Genomic DNA, 11815 nt, shown 5'->3' with positions numbered 1-11815 from the left:
TATTTGTATATAACGTTTGTTTTTATTTATATAGATAATTATATTGAAAAATTAGAGTAGACAATATTCTTTGTTTCAAGCTGTTCTTAATTTATCTTCCCTTTTTATATTTCTATTCTATAATATATTCTTTTTATTTATTTTGATATTTTCTGTGAACTTTGCACCGCCTCCATCAGTAGAATAATTGCAGAAGACAGGTGTGGTTAATTAGCCCAAGGGGTTAAATTTAAATTGCAAAATAGAGAAAGAGCAACGAAAAGGTTAGTAGTTTCGCAAGAATCTATTTCGGTCTTTGTTTGGAAAGCACTCAAAACTGAACGTTTCTTGTACAAAGAATGTGATATAATAAACTAATAAAAAAACTTATTTTAACTGACATTTAAAAAATAGTATAATTAAATAGAAAAATATTATATATTACAAATTGTATGAAAATTATATTAACCAAGATATACACAATTGGAACTAAAAAATTAGTAGTATAATTATAAAATAAAGGACTCGTATGTATTAATCCTCCATTGTCCCTGTATAAGGCGAATCATAGCAAAGTTCACTAAACTTGAAACTAGTTTTCTTTATTATGATTCGGTGTTTATATAAAAACATTAACGTTTACTGAACGAGGACAATAAAGAGTTAAACAAAATAAATTATTAAATGAATTAATTCCTAAAGTTTAATAAATTATATATAAGTATTTCGGTTAGCTGAAATCTACTAAATTTACAGAATAAAAATTTCTTTATTAATCGAATGTTGCACAAATTATTTCACAATTAAAGAAGAACTTTTGTACTTATTTTTATATAGAAGATATATCGAAATTTATATCAACTTTTACTTAATTATAAAAAACAAAATTATAATATATAATGTTGGGGTGTAAAATATACTTTAAGTAAGTAATTACGTTAAAAAAAAATCATGCGAATAATATAGAGTAAATTTATACAATGGTATAAATATATACCATTATACAATGGTTGAAACGTAGTAAACGTAATAATTATAATATGACCAATTGGATCGAGTAAAAATCTTTTTTGTTAATTATTTACTATGCGAAGCAAAGTTTCTTCTAATTTGGTAAACTTATAATTTAACTTCAACAAAAGTAATATATAATATCAATATATTGTGAACGTGTATATATATATATATATATATATATATATATATATATATACATAATTATATACAGTATGTATCTCGAGAATGTTATATTTACATAAACTGAAAATAATATTCATCGCCTAGAACCTTATTTACAATTTACAATATATACAAGGTACTCTGCAGCAATCATAATTCTTTTGTCTTGTGGATTTTTAGACTAATAATTACAAATACCACAGGTGTCTTTTCTCTCGAATTACCTCTTCTCACACTGTCCATATTGATGCGTTATTATATTGATTCGCTCTATTTTATCAGCTTCCGACACCTCAGTTCCATCGCTAGAAACGCTCTCATATTAGGATCTTGCACCTTCTCGAAGATGGTTTTTTGCATATCTATGTCGGATCTCTCTATCACGTTGCTCAATTCCTCTGCATATTTAATCCATACACAATTCGTGCACCCTGACATGCAGCAATTGGTCGGTTCCGCCAAATCGCCAATTGAAGTTTCCTTTGCTTGATCGACCCGATCCTCGTCATCTTTTCGTATCGACATATTCCGCCGATAACAATACAGTCTTTTAGTAACAAATAGTCTCGATCGAAGCGTGGAATTCATTTGTTTTAATTCTGGGCAAGATGCATGCTATGCAGTAAAATTGTTTTTAGAATGATTAGATTAACGGAATATGAGATAACTGCTTGGTTTTTGCTTATGAATAACGTTGAAATAAATTCAAGGAAGTCTTATCTAACCTCTTGTTGGAACAATAACATTTAGGACGTTCGAACCATAGATGTAATATGCTAGATAGATGGAATCCCGTTTCATGGAGAATAAGGGCTCGATTCTTGAATTAATTTGCAAGAGAAACGTATGATTGGCTATCGCATTGTTCTTAGCCAATCAACTTGTAGATTTTTTATAAGAACGGAATTTGCGCAGACGTTTATCTTCCCAGACAGCACGCATGTCCAAAATCGAGACAGCCCGCTGTCCTGGATTATGAATGAATTGAGCTAAGTAGCAATAAAATGTGATTGGCTTTTACTTTTGAATCCAACCAATCATATTTAGCGGTCGTGCTACTGAATGCACCCAAAATTCTTTAGAAATTTTAGTAAGACATGTTTATAAAGGTTCCTAGAGAAAATAGATTATTTTCGTCCCTAGAAAATAAACGTTTGTAAACAAGCTGTTTACGCGGCCACGGGCCACGGGCCACGTGCGAGCGCGAGGCGCGAGGCGAAAGACGCGAATTGACGGAACGGGAGAACGAACAAAACGTGAATATGGGCCGCAAGATACCGGGGAAGAAGCATCGGGGTGTCAAGGATCCCGAGAAGCAGCGCGCTAAGCGCATGGCGGAGTGAGTTGCTAAGTAAAGTTGGAACTTGAGCGATGAAGTTTAGATGATTTGTATACTGAACTGGCAGCGGATTTTAGGTTAGAATTGTGCACGAATTCGGCGCCGAAAAACGTGGACGAGCAGGCGATCCCGAAGAGCCTGGAGCGCGTGATTAAATTGAAGGAAGCTGCGAAGACCAGCGGCAACATCTCGAAGAGGAAACGAAAGAAAAAGAATGCGCTTATCTGTGTGGGGCTACAGCATCATAAACCAAATCCAAAAGGAAAGCCAGATAAAGTTACACCAGTATTTCAACAGCGACCAGGCGAGTCCGGTAGGCAATTCATGCACAGGGTGTCCAAAGAAACGCATGATTTTCTCAAGGAAATAGCATTTGAGAAGAAGTATGGTGTCCAGATTGAACGGGATTCGAATACTGGCGAAATTCAAGGTTTAACAAAATGCAAACGTGAAAAGGATGATGTAGAAGGATTACAAGCGAAGCATAAGAATATTAATAGAAAAAAGAAGGTAGCTGAACCTTCAGCTACCTTAACAAAGAGCGATAAGCGGAAACTGAAGCTGCGTATGAAGAAAGAAAAGGAACTGGAAAATCGTGATGAGTTTGAGAGGTTGCAAGACAAGGTTATTTTTGGCGAAGTTGCCCACGAACCTCCCAGATTAAAAATCAAGTCCAAAAAAATGGATGAGAATAGAAAGCCGAAGAATTTATTGTTGAGTTCGTTATTGGAAAGTCCTAAAGAGGTTTCTTCTGCTTCTAAAGTGATTAATCGTTCTGGAAAGAGGAAACATTTACCTGAAACGGAAAGAAGAAGACTAGAGAAGAGACAGAGTGAAGCTATTGCAGCCTACAGACAATTGAAGTCTCAGCGATCGGCTGATAGAAGCGACTAGGGTATGTTTAAAATATACAAAAGCAATAAATTGTGTTTCAATAAAAAGCATATATTAGATTGTTTTTTTTTTTTAATTTATTTTCCTGATTTTATTGCGTGTTACGATTATATGTTAAATGTGAGTCGAATATGGAGGATAAAACTCTTTTATAACGAAATTAATTGAAGTTTCTTGAAGTTAGATAATGTCCCGAAGCTTTTTGTATCTCTTGATCATAATTTCTTTGCGAAAGAACACGAACATTTTATCGAATCCAAGTTTCTTGCTGAAAATAAGAGCGATGAAATTCCTTCTATAATTCGGATGTATTTAGCCTGTGGTCCAGACGAAGGGCTCGAGCCTCTCTTCCACTGGCAACAGATTGTTAAGCGTTTCGAGGCTCTCGAGGGTTTGATTGAGGAGCGAATGGCATCTAGTGAGCTGACGGCTGAGATCGTGCACTTTGTTCATCTGCTCCGCGAACCTAGCGAATCTCTTCTGTCGATCCACAGCGAGATTCAGCACTTTGCCGAATTCCACTTCCATATTGGTACACAAAGTGGCTTGCTCGGCTGCTATTATCTGCGCGTTCGTATTGAGATGATGTTGATAACGCGCGCACAGATTGAACAGACCGACAGGATCAAGCCTCTCCAGGACCTCCGGATCGCGTACGCCCGGTGGTAGGTTCAACGTGCCACGCATGATCGGCAGAAACATCGGGATACTCTGTAGTTTCACTATGTCAGGATCCTTGTCTGCTGTAGGGTCTGCTTGAGCTGGCTTCACCACTACGATATTGTGTGCCCTGTTGTCCGTATTCATTTTCCTGTGACTTTTAAGCAGATGGAAAGAGATTAAATCAAATGAAATTTTACGTAACATAAAATTGTTATAAAATATGATTTTTGAAGGTGTTGATTTTTTTATTAAAACATTCTGATAGAGTAAATATTATCTAATAACGAAATATTACGTGACACATAGTACACCCTTTCTTTACATATATTTATAAGTAAAGATTTATAAAAAATAAGAATATTATGAGAACACCTTGTTACTTGGCATACTTAAAGAATATTACTATCTTCTTAATATGTAATTTTTCATTGTAAATATTTGAAGAGTTGTTGAAAATTGATATTTTATACAACCCGATGATACCTACTTGTGATTTGTTGTGCCTGGGCTGTTTTTCCGCCTGGAAAATTCCCCAGCTCCAATACTTTTCCCTCTGTAGAGTTGCGATTGTTTGTTCGTCATCTTTGGTGAATCTCCGATAGGTCGATTCACTGTATAAGAAATATACGGAAGGTCGGAATCAGAACAAATGCTGGCGCCAGGACTGATACACCTTGGTGGAGTATCCTCTGGCACTCTCTCACGATTTGGAACGCTTTTGCCACGTCTGAGTTGACTCGTCCTTGTTTTTCCACTGTTGGCACCTTGGTTACTATTCTGAGAGCTTTGCTCGGACCCCATTCTCAGATCTTTTAAAGCTTACGGAACTTCAGGAAACAGAAGTGTCTGTAAAAACTATGCACTTCAACCAAATTACAGTATATTCGATATATTTTACGATATTTTTAACGTTTTTTTTTATCACCTTTGTGGATCACAAGTTTTGCAAATTTTATTGAAGTGTGTAATGGTTAGGAAAATCAATATAAAACACACTTTTGCGAAATATCAGAACATTTAAGTGTTTAATTACAGTACATTCAATGTGTTTGATATTTGTTGGTATTGTTTACGTCTTCTCATAACACGTCATTGTTGTGAGAATGAATTGAAGTCAATCACTAAGAAGTTACATGAATACACTGTATAAAAATTTCTATTTTATGCTTGATTTATGCTTATTTGTTGCTATTTAATATATTCACTCATTTCATGTGTGTTTTATATATGGATGTATTTATGCATTTGAGTTACTTTTATTTCGTGTTCCATAACATTGATCTGTCCACGGAAACGTCACTTCAAACGTCAATCAACATCATTTTTCTATATATTGACCATTAACTATAAAATTATAGTGAAGAATTCGATAGTCAGATTAGATGCACGATAATTCTGCCATCTTGTATCGAGTTAGTAGATCTGTTCGCGTTGCCGTTTTTGCACTTAGAATTTAGAATCTTCGCTTTCTCTTTCTCCAACTCCCAATTTAATGTATATTTATCTTATTTTAAGTACAGGAATTTTTAGGAATTTTAAGCAATACGGACAAATCTAGTATATACTACACCCGTAGACAACGATTCGTTTCATACTACCTGACTAGTGAAACAAATCCGAAAGATGTCTACCCTGTTCCATCTTCCATCTAGTAGATTTATATATGTATGTATAGTAGGCGTCATTAATGCCTTCCACCTGAAGCATAGTATGTACATGTAACGTGCACTATAGAAATTCCAAGAACACAGCTGGGCAGGCATTAATGACGTTTTCGGTATGTACATACGCGTCACGTATATATACACATACGATGTAATTTGGGTCAAATCGTTGTCCTTAAAAATTTTTTTACAAAATATTATTAATATGGTTTGTATTTAAACATAGACATAGGTTTCTATACTTAAATCTATGTCTAGGTTTAAATACAAACCATTTATCCTTTGAAAATTTTGAAGTCTTTATTTTCTACTCCGTCGATAAATTACCAGTCATTTTATAAAAATTTGTATGACCTCATCAGTATCGCTAGTATATAAACATCAACAGTAAAAATAAACAATAGAAGAATTTGTATTGTTTTATAAATTACAGTTGTCAACAAGTCTATAATTTTTGCTAAAAAAGAAATTAGTTGCAATGTAGCCTGAAAAAAATGTATTACATATATTAAAACTGAATCTTGAAAAATTATAGAAAAATCAACTATAAATGTTAGCTTTTCTATATTTTAGCTTTTCTATTTTATACTTTTTTATTTTTTATGTTTTTTATTAATTTAATTTTCTATTTATTTTATTTTTTAGATTCAACGCTTGTCAGAATTCATACTGATACATATTTTATCTCAGTATATAAATTCTTTTACGAATCTAAGAGAGTCAAGGCTATGTATATGTGGAGTGGAAGATACGAGAACGTATCTTTCAGGAAATTTACGGCGATGCGTGGTATTATTCGCAACGTAAATTATTGTTATCATTGTAAAGTAAAGTATTATTATCATGGAAATTAGATCGCAAAAAGCATGAAAGTCAGTGCAACTGATAAAATCGTATATATTCTTGTAAATATATATGTTGACATTTATGTTCCTTTTAACGTACATCACACGTCACTTTGCAATTCTAACAATATTTTTCACATATATTTATTATTTACACAGTTTACGTAGCGCATCAGTTTCTCATATTTATTGTATCTATTTTTTACTTGTCAGAGAAATCTTTCAAATTTTTAGAAATTAAATCAATAAAGAATTATTGGGCATGCGCGTATTTTTTAAAGATAAAACAGATTATAAGATGATTTTAAATTTGACTGACATTTTTTTAACGAGAAACTTTGCCTGTAATTGGTGGTTAAAAATACAGTTACTTTTATTATTCGGTGTATTCTGTTAACTACGTATGTATACGTAATATATAGAATGTATAATTTCTCTCTCTCTCTCTCGCTAATTATATACATAACATAAAATATAATTAAAATAGAATCTGATTAATGTAATTGAGTAAAAAATAATTAAATTTTAACTAATACACCTGAGAATTGTTAAAACACATATAATAGAATGGAGAAGAATATTAAGAGATAAAGGAAGAGAAGGAGTCGTCATGTTATATCATAAGTATAATAATATGTAATGCAAATATATAAAGTTATACATGAATTTATTTTTATGTTCATAATAATAAATATATGAATAAAAACATTTGTAGAGAACATTTTCTGTTTTCTACGTAACAATATATAAAAATATAAAGAGATCGAGTGTAATCTTGAAACGAGGTAAAAATCACAAAAGTGAACAAATTTACCATCAGATTTTGACAAATAAAATCGTGGATACTCTAGTGAATTTTCTCACTTTCGTAATTTTTATCTCGTTTCAAGATACACAATCGACTCCCAAATGTGTGTATGCAAAATATTTTTTCGAAAATTATTATTTAACATTAATTCATAAATATACAGACGATATTTCCGAATACATATACATTTTACTCTCGTAAGTTAATTTAATAACGATTCGTATCGGAAACTATCTGTCTATCTATTATACGATAAAAGACGATTTGAAGAATCTGATAAAATGTGATAAGACAATAGCGAGAAGTCACGAGAGAGTTGATCTGCCAAGCAAATAATCAAACGACCGAATTTTCGCCGCAAGGTTTCTATGTTTGCCCACACTTTTCTGCATACAAAACGTGCGATCAAGAGATTTTCTATTTTCGCGGAACATTTAAAATGTGAGAATTAAAGAAAACAAGGTTCATATAAGTATGCATTTATGTCAATATAAATAATTGTAAGAAGTATTTTTTGTCGGGAATGTCTTATTGATTGAAGGTTCAAAAAGTAGAGACATGCGAGCGTGTTGCGCGTATATGCTGAGTCCCGGATGACACGGTGTTCAGGGTTGGGATGTGGGGCGTCTTAGTGACGTCTTTAAGACGTCTTATAATATGTCGGTTTAATAAAAACGTTTTAATGACGTTTTTGAGGCGTCTTGTGTCCCGATTTTGGACGTTGTGTTGTCTGGGGTATATATGTGTACACTTCTTTCAAATCTTAAAATTGATAACGCATTGTTGAAGGACATATTTCTTATAATTATCTATATTTATTGCAATTGTTTGCAATTTTTATTTTATTAGATAAAATACATACGTCATCTAAATAAAGTTTTTTATTTATTTCTCATTTACATCTTCCATTTATTATACTTTCATTGCTGATAAATATTTTATTATTGATTCATGATGGTTTCAGGTATATACGAAAAAAAAGAAAATTTGCAAAAAATAAACTTACGTAAATGGCACAATAAAAAAAATGAAATAAAATATTCAGACGTGTTTGTAGTTTGTATGTATATACATTTGTTCACGAATTATATTTTCGCGTTGAATCGCGAAACCCGTTACACTTGTAAAAATACTTGTTTCAGAAAGTTTATATCGAAATGTTATTTTAGCGAACATTTTGCACGCCTTGCGGCAACGATTCGTTAATTAACAAAGCCGTCATGGAATGACGCAAAATATTGTGCAAATTTTTACCAGTTCGCTAATATGTATGAAACATTTTCTGCACATTTTTATATATATAATCACGTTTTTATTATCATTATACTTACATACAAATTAAATATTTATTTTATGTAAAATAAGAATTATTATTTTAATCATTTTTATCAATTTTATTTAATTTTAATTATTAAGTATTTTATTATATATTTACTCATTATTTATTATATTTAAATTATAATATGTGATAAAATTTTGTGTGGTTTTATACATATATAATTATATTTTACTGTACTCTCCTCTCTCTCTCTCTTTCTCTCTCGTAATTATATATGTATAAAATGGCATATAGAAATCATGCATTACACACAACACACATGCATGACACACACGCGCGCGCGCGCATACAAGCGTTTTAAAATGAATTTCAAGTGGATTTGTGCATTTTATATACTCAAATAAAAAATAAGGCTGTAAATTCTCTTATTTATTTCATATACATAATATGTCTCGTATTCTCTATGCACAATCACATATCTCGAGTGTCGCGCGGCGCCTTTACGCCTTTCCATTTTTTTTTATGACAACAGAGACGACCGCCTCTTGTTAAAGTTTTGCGCGCCAGGATACGAGCAATTCGAATTTAATGCCATTTTTATGCTCGCTTGCTCGCTCGATTTTTATCTCGAGATTGTGCCTTCGAGGGATGTGACCCTGCGAGCCCTTTCACTCTACTTTTAAGTCACTTTCTGATGATCTATGCCGCTCTATGTTGAGAATGTCTTAACTTCCACAGTTGTTTATTTAAACAATAATAATGTTATTTGATATTCTCGGATAACTAAAAAGTTAATAACCAAAAATATATATAGAAAACATACACACAATACGTGTGTGCGTATATTTGATGTGTGTGCATGTACGATTGTCTGCATTATACATATTTATATTATATTTGTGTGTGTATATATTTATATTTATATTAACTGGTTACCCGGGCTTCGCCCCGGAGGACATGTATAATAAGACGCAAATAGATGATAGCGCGCGCATATTTATATTTAACGCCAACAGGATTTCCGCATCGTCCTTTTCTCTCTCTCTCTCTCTCTTTCTCTCTCTCTCTCTCTCTCTCTCTCTCTCTCTCTTTTTCTCTCTCTCGCGGACATAATTTGCAAATAAATATAAATATGAATATAAATATATATATATATATATATATATATATATATATATATATATATATATATATATATATAAAGGAAGAACGTCATGAGAGGAATACACTCTCCAAATTTCATGTTTCTAGGTTCAGGGGTTTGGGCTGGACGTTGATGAGTGAGTCAGTCAGTCAGTCAGGACATCTTCCTTTATATATATAGATTTATATAAATATGTATAATTTTTAAATATTATTTTATATTAAATTTTTAATATTTATATGCGACGACAATCCATTGTACATTATATAAAAGTTGATAAAATGTGAAATGTCTAACAACGTGATATGCATTTGGCGCGAGGTCTGCAGCGATTTAGTAATTTGTCATTGTCGAATGTGTGTTCAAAACGGCAAAGTAATTGGAAATTGGACTCGCCGAGAATGTGCTGCGTAATACTTTTTTTATGAGCTACAAATGTTCCTTCAGTTGCAATAAATTCGTAGAAAGGTGAAGTAAATTCATGAAATGTAATTGGAAAAATTGGTTACTAAATTCCCTTTATTTTCCTTCTACACACATTCAATAAGTATATTTAAAGAAATAAAACTCTATTCCTTATTATATATGTGTGTATATATCACTACAGTACTTAATTACGCCCGATTATAGATCAACTATACAAGATTGCGATCGATCAATGATAGAGAATTATTAATTTATTACATTAAACAACAAAAATTCCATATTCTACGTTATAAATTGCATATAATGCATTATAAGTACATATAAATTATTTCTATTACGAACGTATAAATATTTAAATATATAAATTATATTTCATTAATAAAAACTGAATATATAAAGAAACGGGAAATTTTATTAGAGTACCCCTTTAATCGAGCGTAGCATGTGATTACGAATTCACTTTATATTTCACACATGTACATCAGCGGCGTGCGCTGGCGCGTGGAATGGAGAGTGGCATGGAGGGTTCAAAGAGGGGATAACGCGCGCGGACGATCACGATGACTGAGTGCGCGTCGCGCGACTCCGTGTGTCAGACAGTGTACAGCGAGCTGCTGATACGCGAGTTTCGTTTTGCGCCGTGTGCTCCGTCTCGAAAATTGCGCGACCACGTGGTTTTGCATTGCACTTCTCTACGGGATACTCGCCTCGCACTATTGCCACCGTTATATGCATTGCAAGATCGCGTGACGTAAATCGTTCGTAAATCGGAAATCGTGCATCTTGTTTCATTGCAATTCAAATTGACGATTGTCGTCGACATTTACAAAGCTTATTCCTCGATTCTCCACGGTATCGCAACACTGTCAAAAAGAAAAAAAAATTGGAGCCCGTGTAGATATTCGCGAGTGCGATATTTGTGAAATAGTATTTTTTCTGAAGCTTTTACATTGACAAAGTTCAGCTGCGACGTTACGGAAAAGGTGTGTAACAGCTCCGATATATATAGGTTTTATTTTTATCTTATTAAATAAACAAGTTTTTAATATGCGTAAAATTTAATTAAAAGCGTACATATATAATTAAAAGATTAAAATATTAACAAAACGGCTAATATACCGTAAAAACTCGCATAAGAATTTTACAACGGCAAAATAGGGAATGTATTGCTTCACATCTTTTCTTTGTTATATACGCCAATGAAAATTATTATAATTATGTTATTTTATCAACGAGCTCGAGAAAGGAGTATTACATTATTTTAATAAGTACATTTTAATACGTTTATTTAATACATTTTTATTTTAACAAACATAAACAAAAACCTTTTGGAAGATAATGAAAATTGTTTGACAGATAATGATGTACTTAATTATGAAATACATATTTCGCGAATTATTTGGAAATAACTGTAATGTTATAATATATTTTGAAATAATTTGTCCAAAAATTTAACAAATTTTATTAAATGAAAAAATCGTTTTTAGAAATAAATTAAATTAATTTTTAACAAAATTTAACACATTCGATCAAAATTAATTAACTAAGTTTTTACTCAAAATTATCGGTTTTATCTTGAAATTAAATTGAAAATT

General features: G+C 32.0%; 4 protein-coding genes across 10 annotated transcripts in view; 2 read left to right on the top strand and 2 right to left on the bottom strand.

Moving 5' to 3' along the window:
* Nucleotides 1-728: 728 nt before the first annotated feature.
* On the bottom strand, nt 729-2031 carry LOC143899876 (uncharacterized). Its single transcript, XM_077410609.1, has 2 exons — nt 1884-2031; nt 729-1773 (listed from the first exon to the last, which is right to left on the bottom strand). Exons 1-2 carry the CDS (start codon nt 1902-1904, stop codon nt 1429-1431), a joined length of 366 nt encoding a protein of 121 aa, XP_077266735.1. The 5' UTR covers nt 1905-2031; the 3' UTR covers nt 729-1428.
* Nucleotides 2032-2308: 277 nt separating this feature from the next.
* LOC143899874 (coiled-coil domain-containing protein 137) lies at nt 2309-9920 on the top strand. 2 transcript variants are annotated; one of them, XM_077410603.1, is made up of 3 exons: nt 2309-2497; nt 2575-3392; nt 9902-9920. In XM_077410603.1, exons 1-2 carry the CDS (start codon nt 2421-2423, stop codon nt 3389-3391), a joined length of 894 nt encoding a protein of 297 aa, XP_077266729.1. In that variant the 5' UTR covers nt 2309-2420; the 3' UTR covers nt 3392; nt 9902-9920. The 2 variants fall into 2 exon arrangements, with proteins under 2 accessions (XP_077266729.1, XP_077266728.1); XM_077410602.1 differs by lacking the exon at nt 9902-9920 and having other exon boundaries at nt 2575-3455.
* Nucleotides 3480-5605, bottom strand: Borcs5 (BLOC-1 related complex subunit 5). Of its 5 annotated transcripts, none has more exons than XM_077410606.1 (3): nt 4980-5605; nt 4542-4900; nt 3480-4208 (listed from the first exon to the last, which is right to left on the bottom strand). In XM_077410606.1, exons 2-3 carry the CDS (start codon nt 4853-4855, stop codon nt 3704-3706), a joined length of 819 nt encoding a protein of 272 aa, XP_077266732.1. In that variant the 5' UTR covers nt 4856-4900; nt 4980-5605; the 3' UTR covers nt 3480-3703. The 5 variants fall into 5 exon arrangements, with proteins under 5 accessions (XP_077266732.1, XP_077266734.1, XP_077266731.1 ...); XM_077410608.1 differs by having other exon boundaries at nt 5309-5605; XM_077410605.1 differs by having other exon boundaries at nt 4542-4909; nt 4980-5604.
* Nucleotides 9921-10809: 889 nt separating the features above from the next.
* The window catches only part of LOC143899871 (uncharacterized), a 60019-nt gene continuing 59013 nt past the window's right edge, over nt 10810-11815 (top strand). For both annotated transcript variants that reach the window (XM_077410594.1, XM_077410593.1), the window contains exon 1: nt 10810-11203. The gene's annotated coding sequence lies outside the window, so the exon portion shown is untranslated. The remainder of the gene's footprint in view (nt 11204-11815) is intronic.

This window comes from Temnothorax americanus, unplaced genomic scaffold (genome assembly GCF_048541705.1).
Source record: "Temnothorax americanus isolate GAGA-0224 unplaced genomic scaffold, ASM4854170v1 Scaffold29, whole genome shotgun sequence".
In the NCBI taxonomy this organism is placed as follows: Eukaryota; Metazoa; Arthropoda; class Insecta; order Hymenoptera; family Formicidae; genus Temnothorax; species Temnothorax americanus.
Note: the sequence above shows the minus strand (reverse complement) of the source record. Positions and strands in the feature narration are given on the sequence as shown.

Bases quoted from the DNA above. Each gene is read 5' to 3' on its own strand.
- LOC143899876 (XM_077410609.1), bottom strand. From the start codon at position 1,904: ATGTTATTGTTCCAACAAGAG. The intron at 1,774-1,883 runs GTTAGATAAGAC...TTTACTGCATAG, and splicing joins TGTTATTGTTCCAACAAGAG to CATGCATCTTGCCCAGAATT.
- LOC143899874 (XM_077410603.1), top strand. From the start codon at position 2,421: ATGGGCCGCAAGATACCGGGGAAGAAGCATCGGGGTGTCAAGGATCCC. The intron at 2,498-2,574 runs GTGAGTTGCTAA...AGCGGATTTTAG, and splicing joins CGCGCTAAGCGCATGGCGGA to GTTAGAATTGTGCACGAATT.
- Borcs5 (XM_077410606.1), bottom strand. From the start codon at position 4,855: ATGGGGTCCGAGCAAAGCTCTCAGAATAGTAACCAAGGTGCCAACAGT. The intron at 4,209-4,541 runs GTAGGTATCATC...TCTGCTTAAAAG, and splicing joins CCAGGCACAACAAATCACAA to TCACAGGAAAATGAATACGG.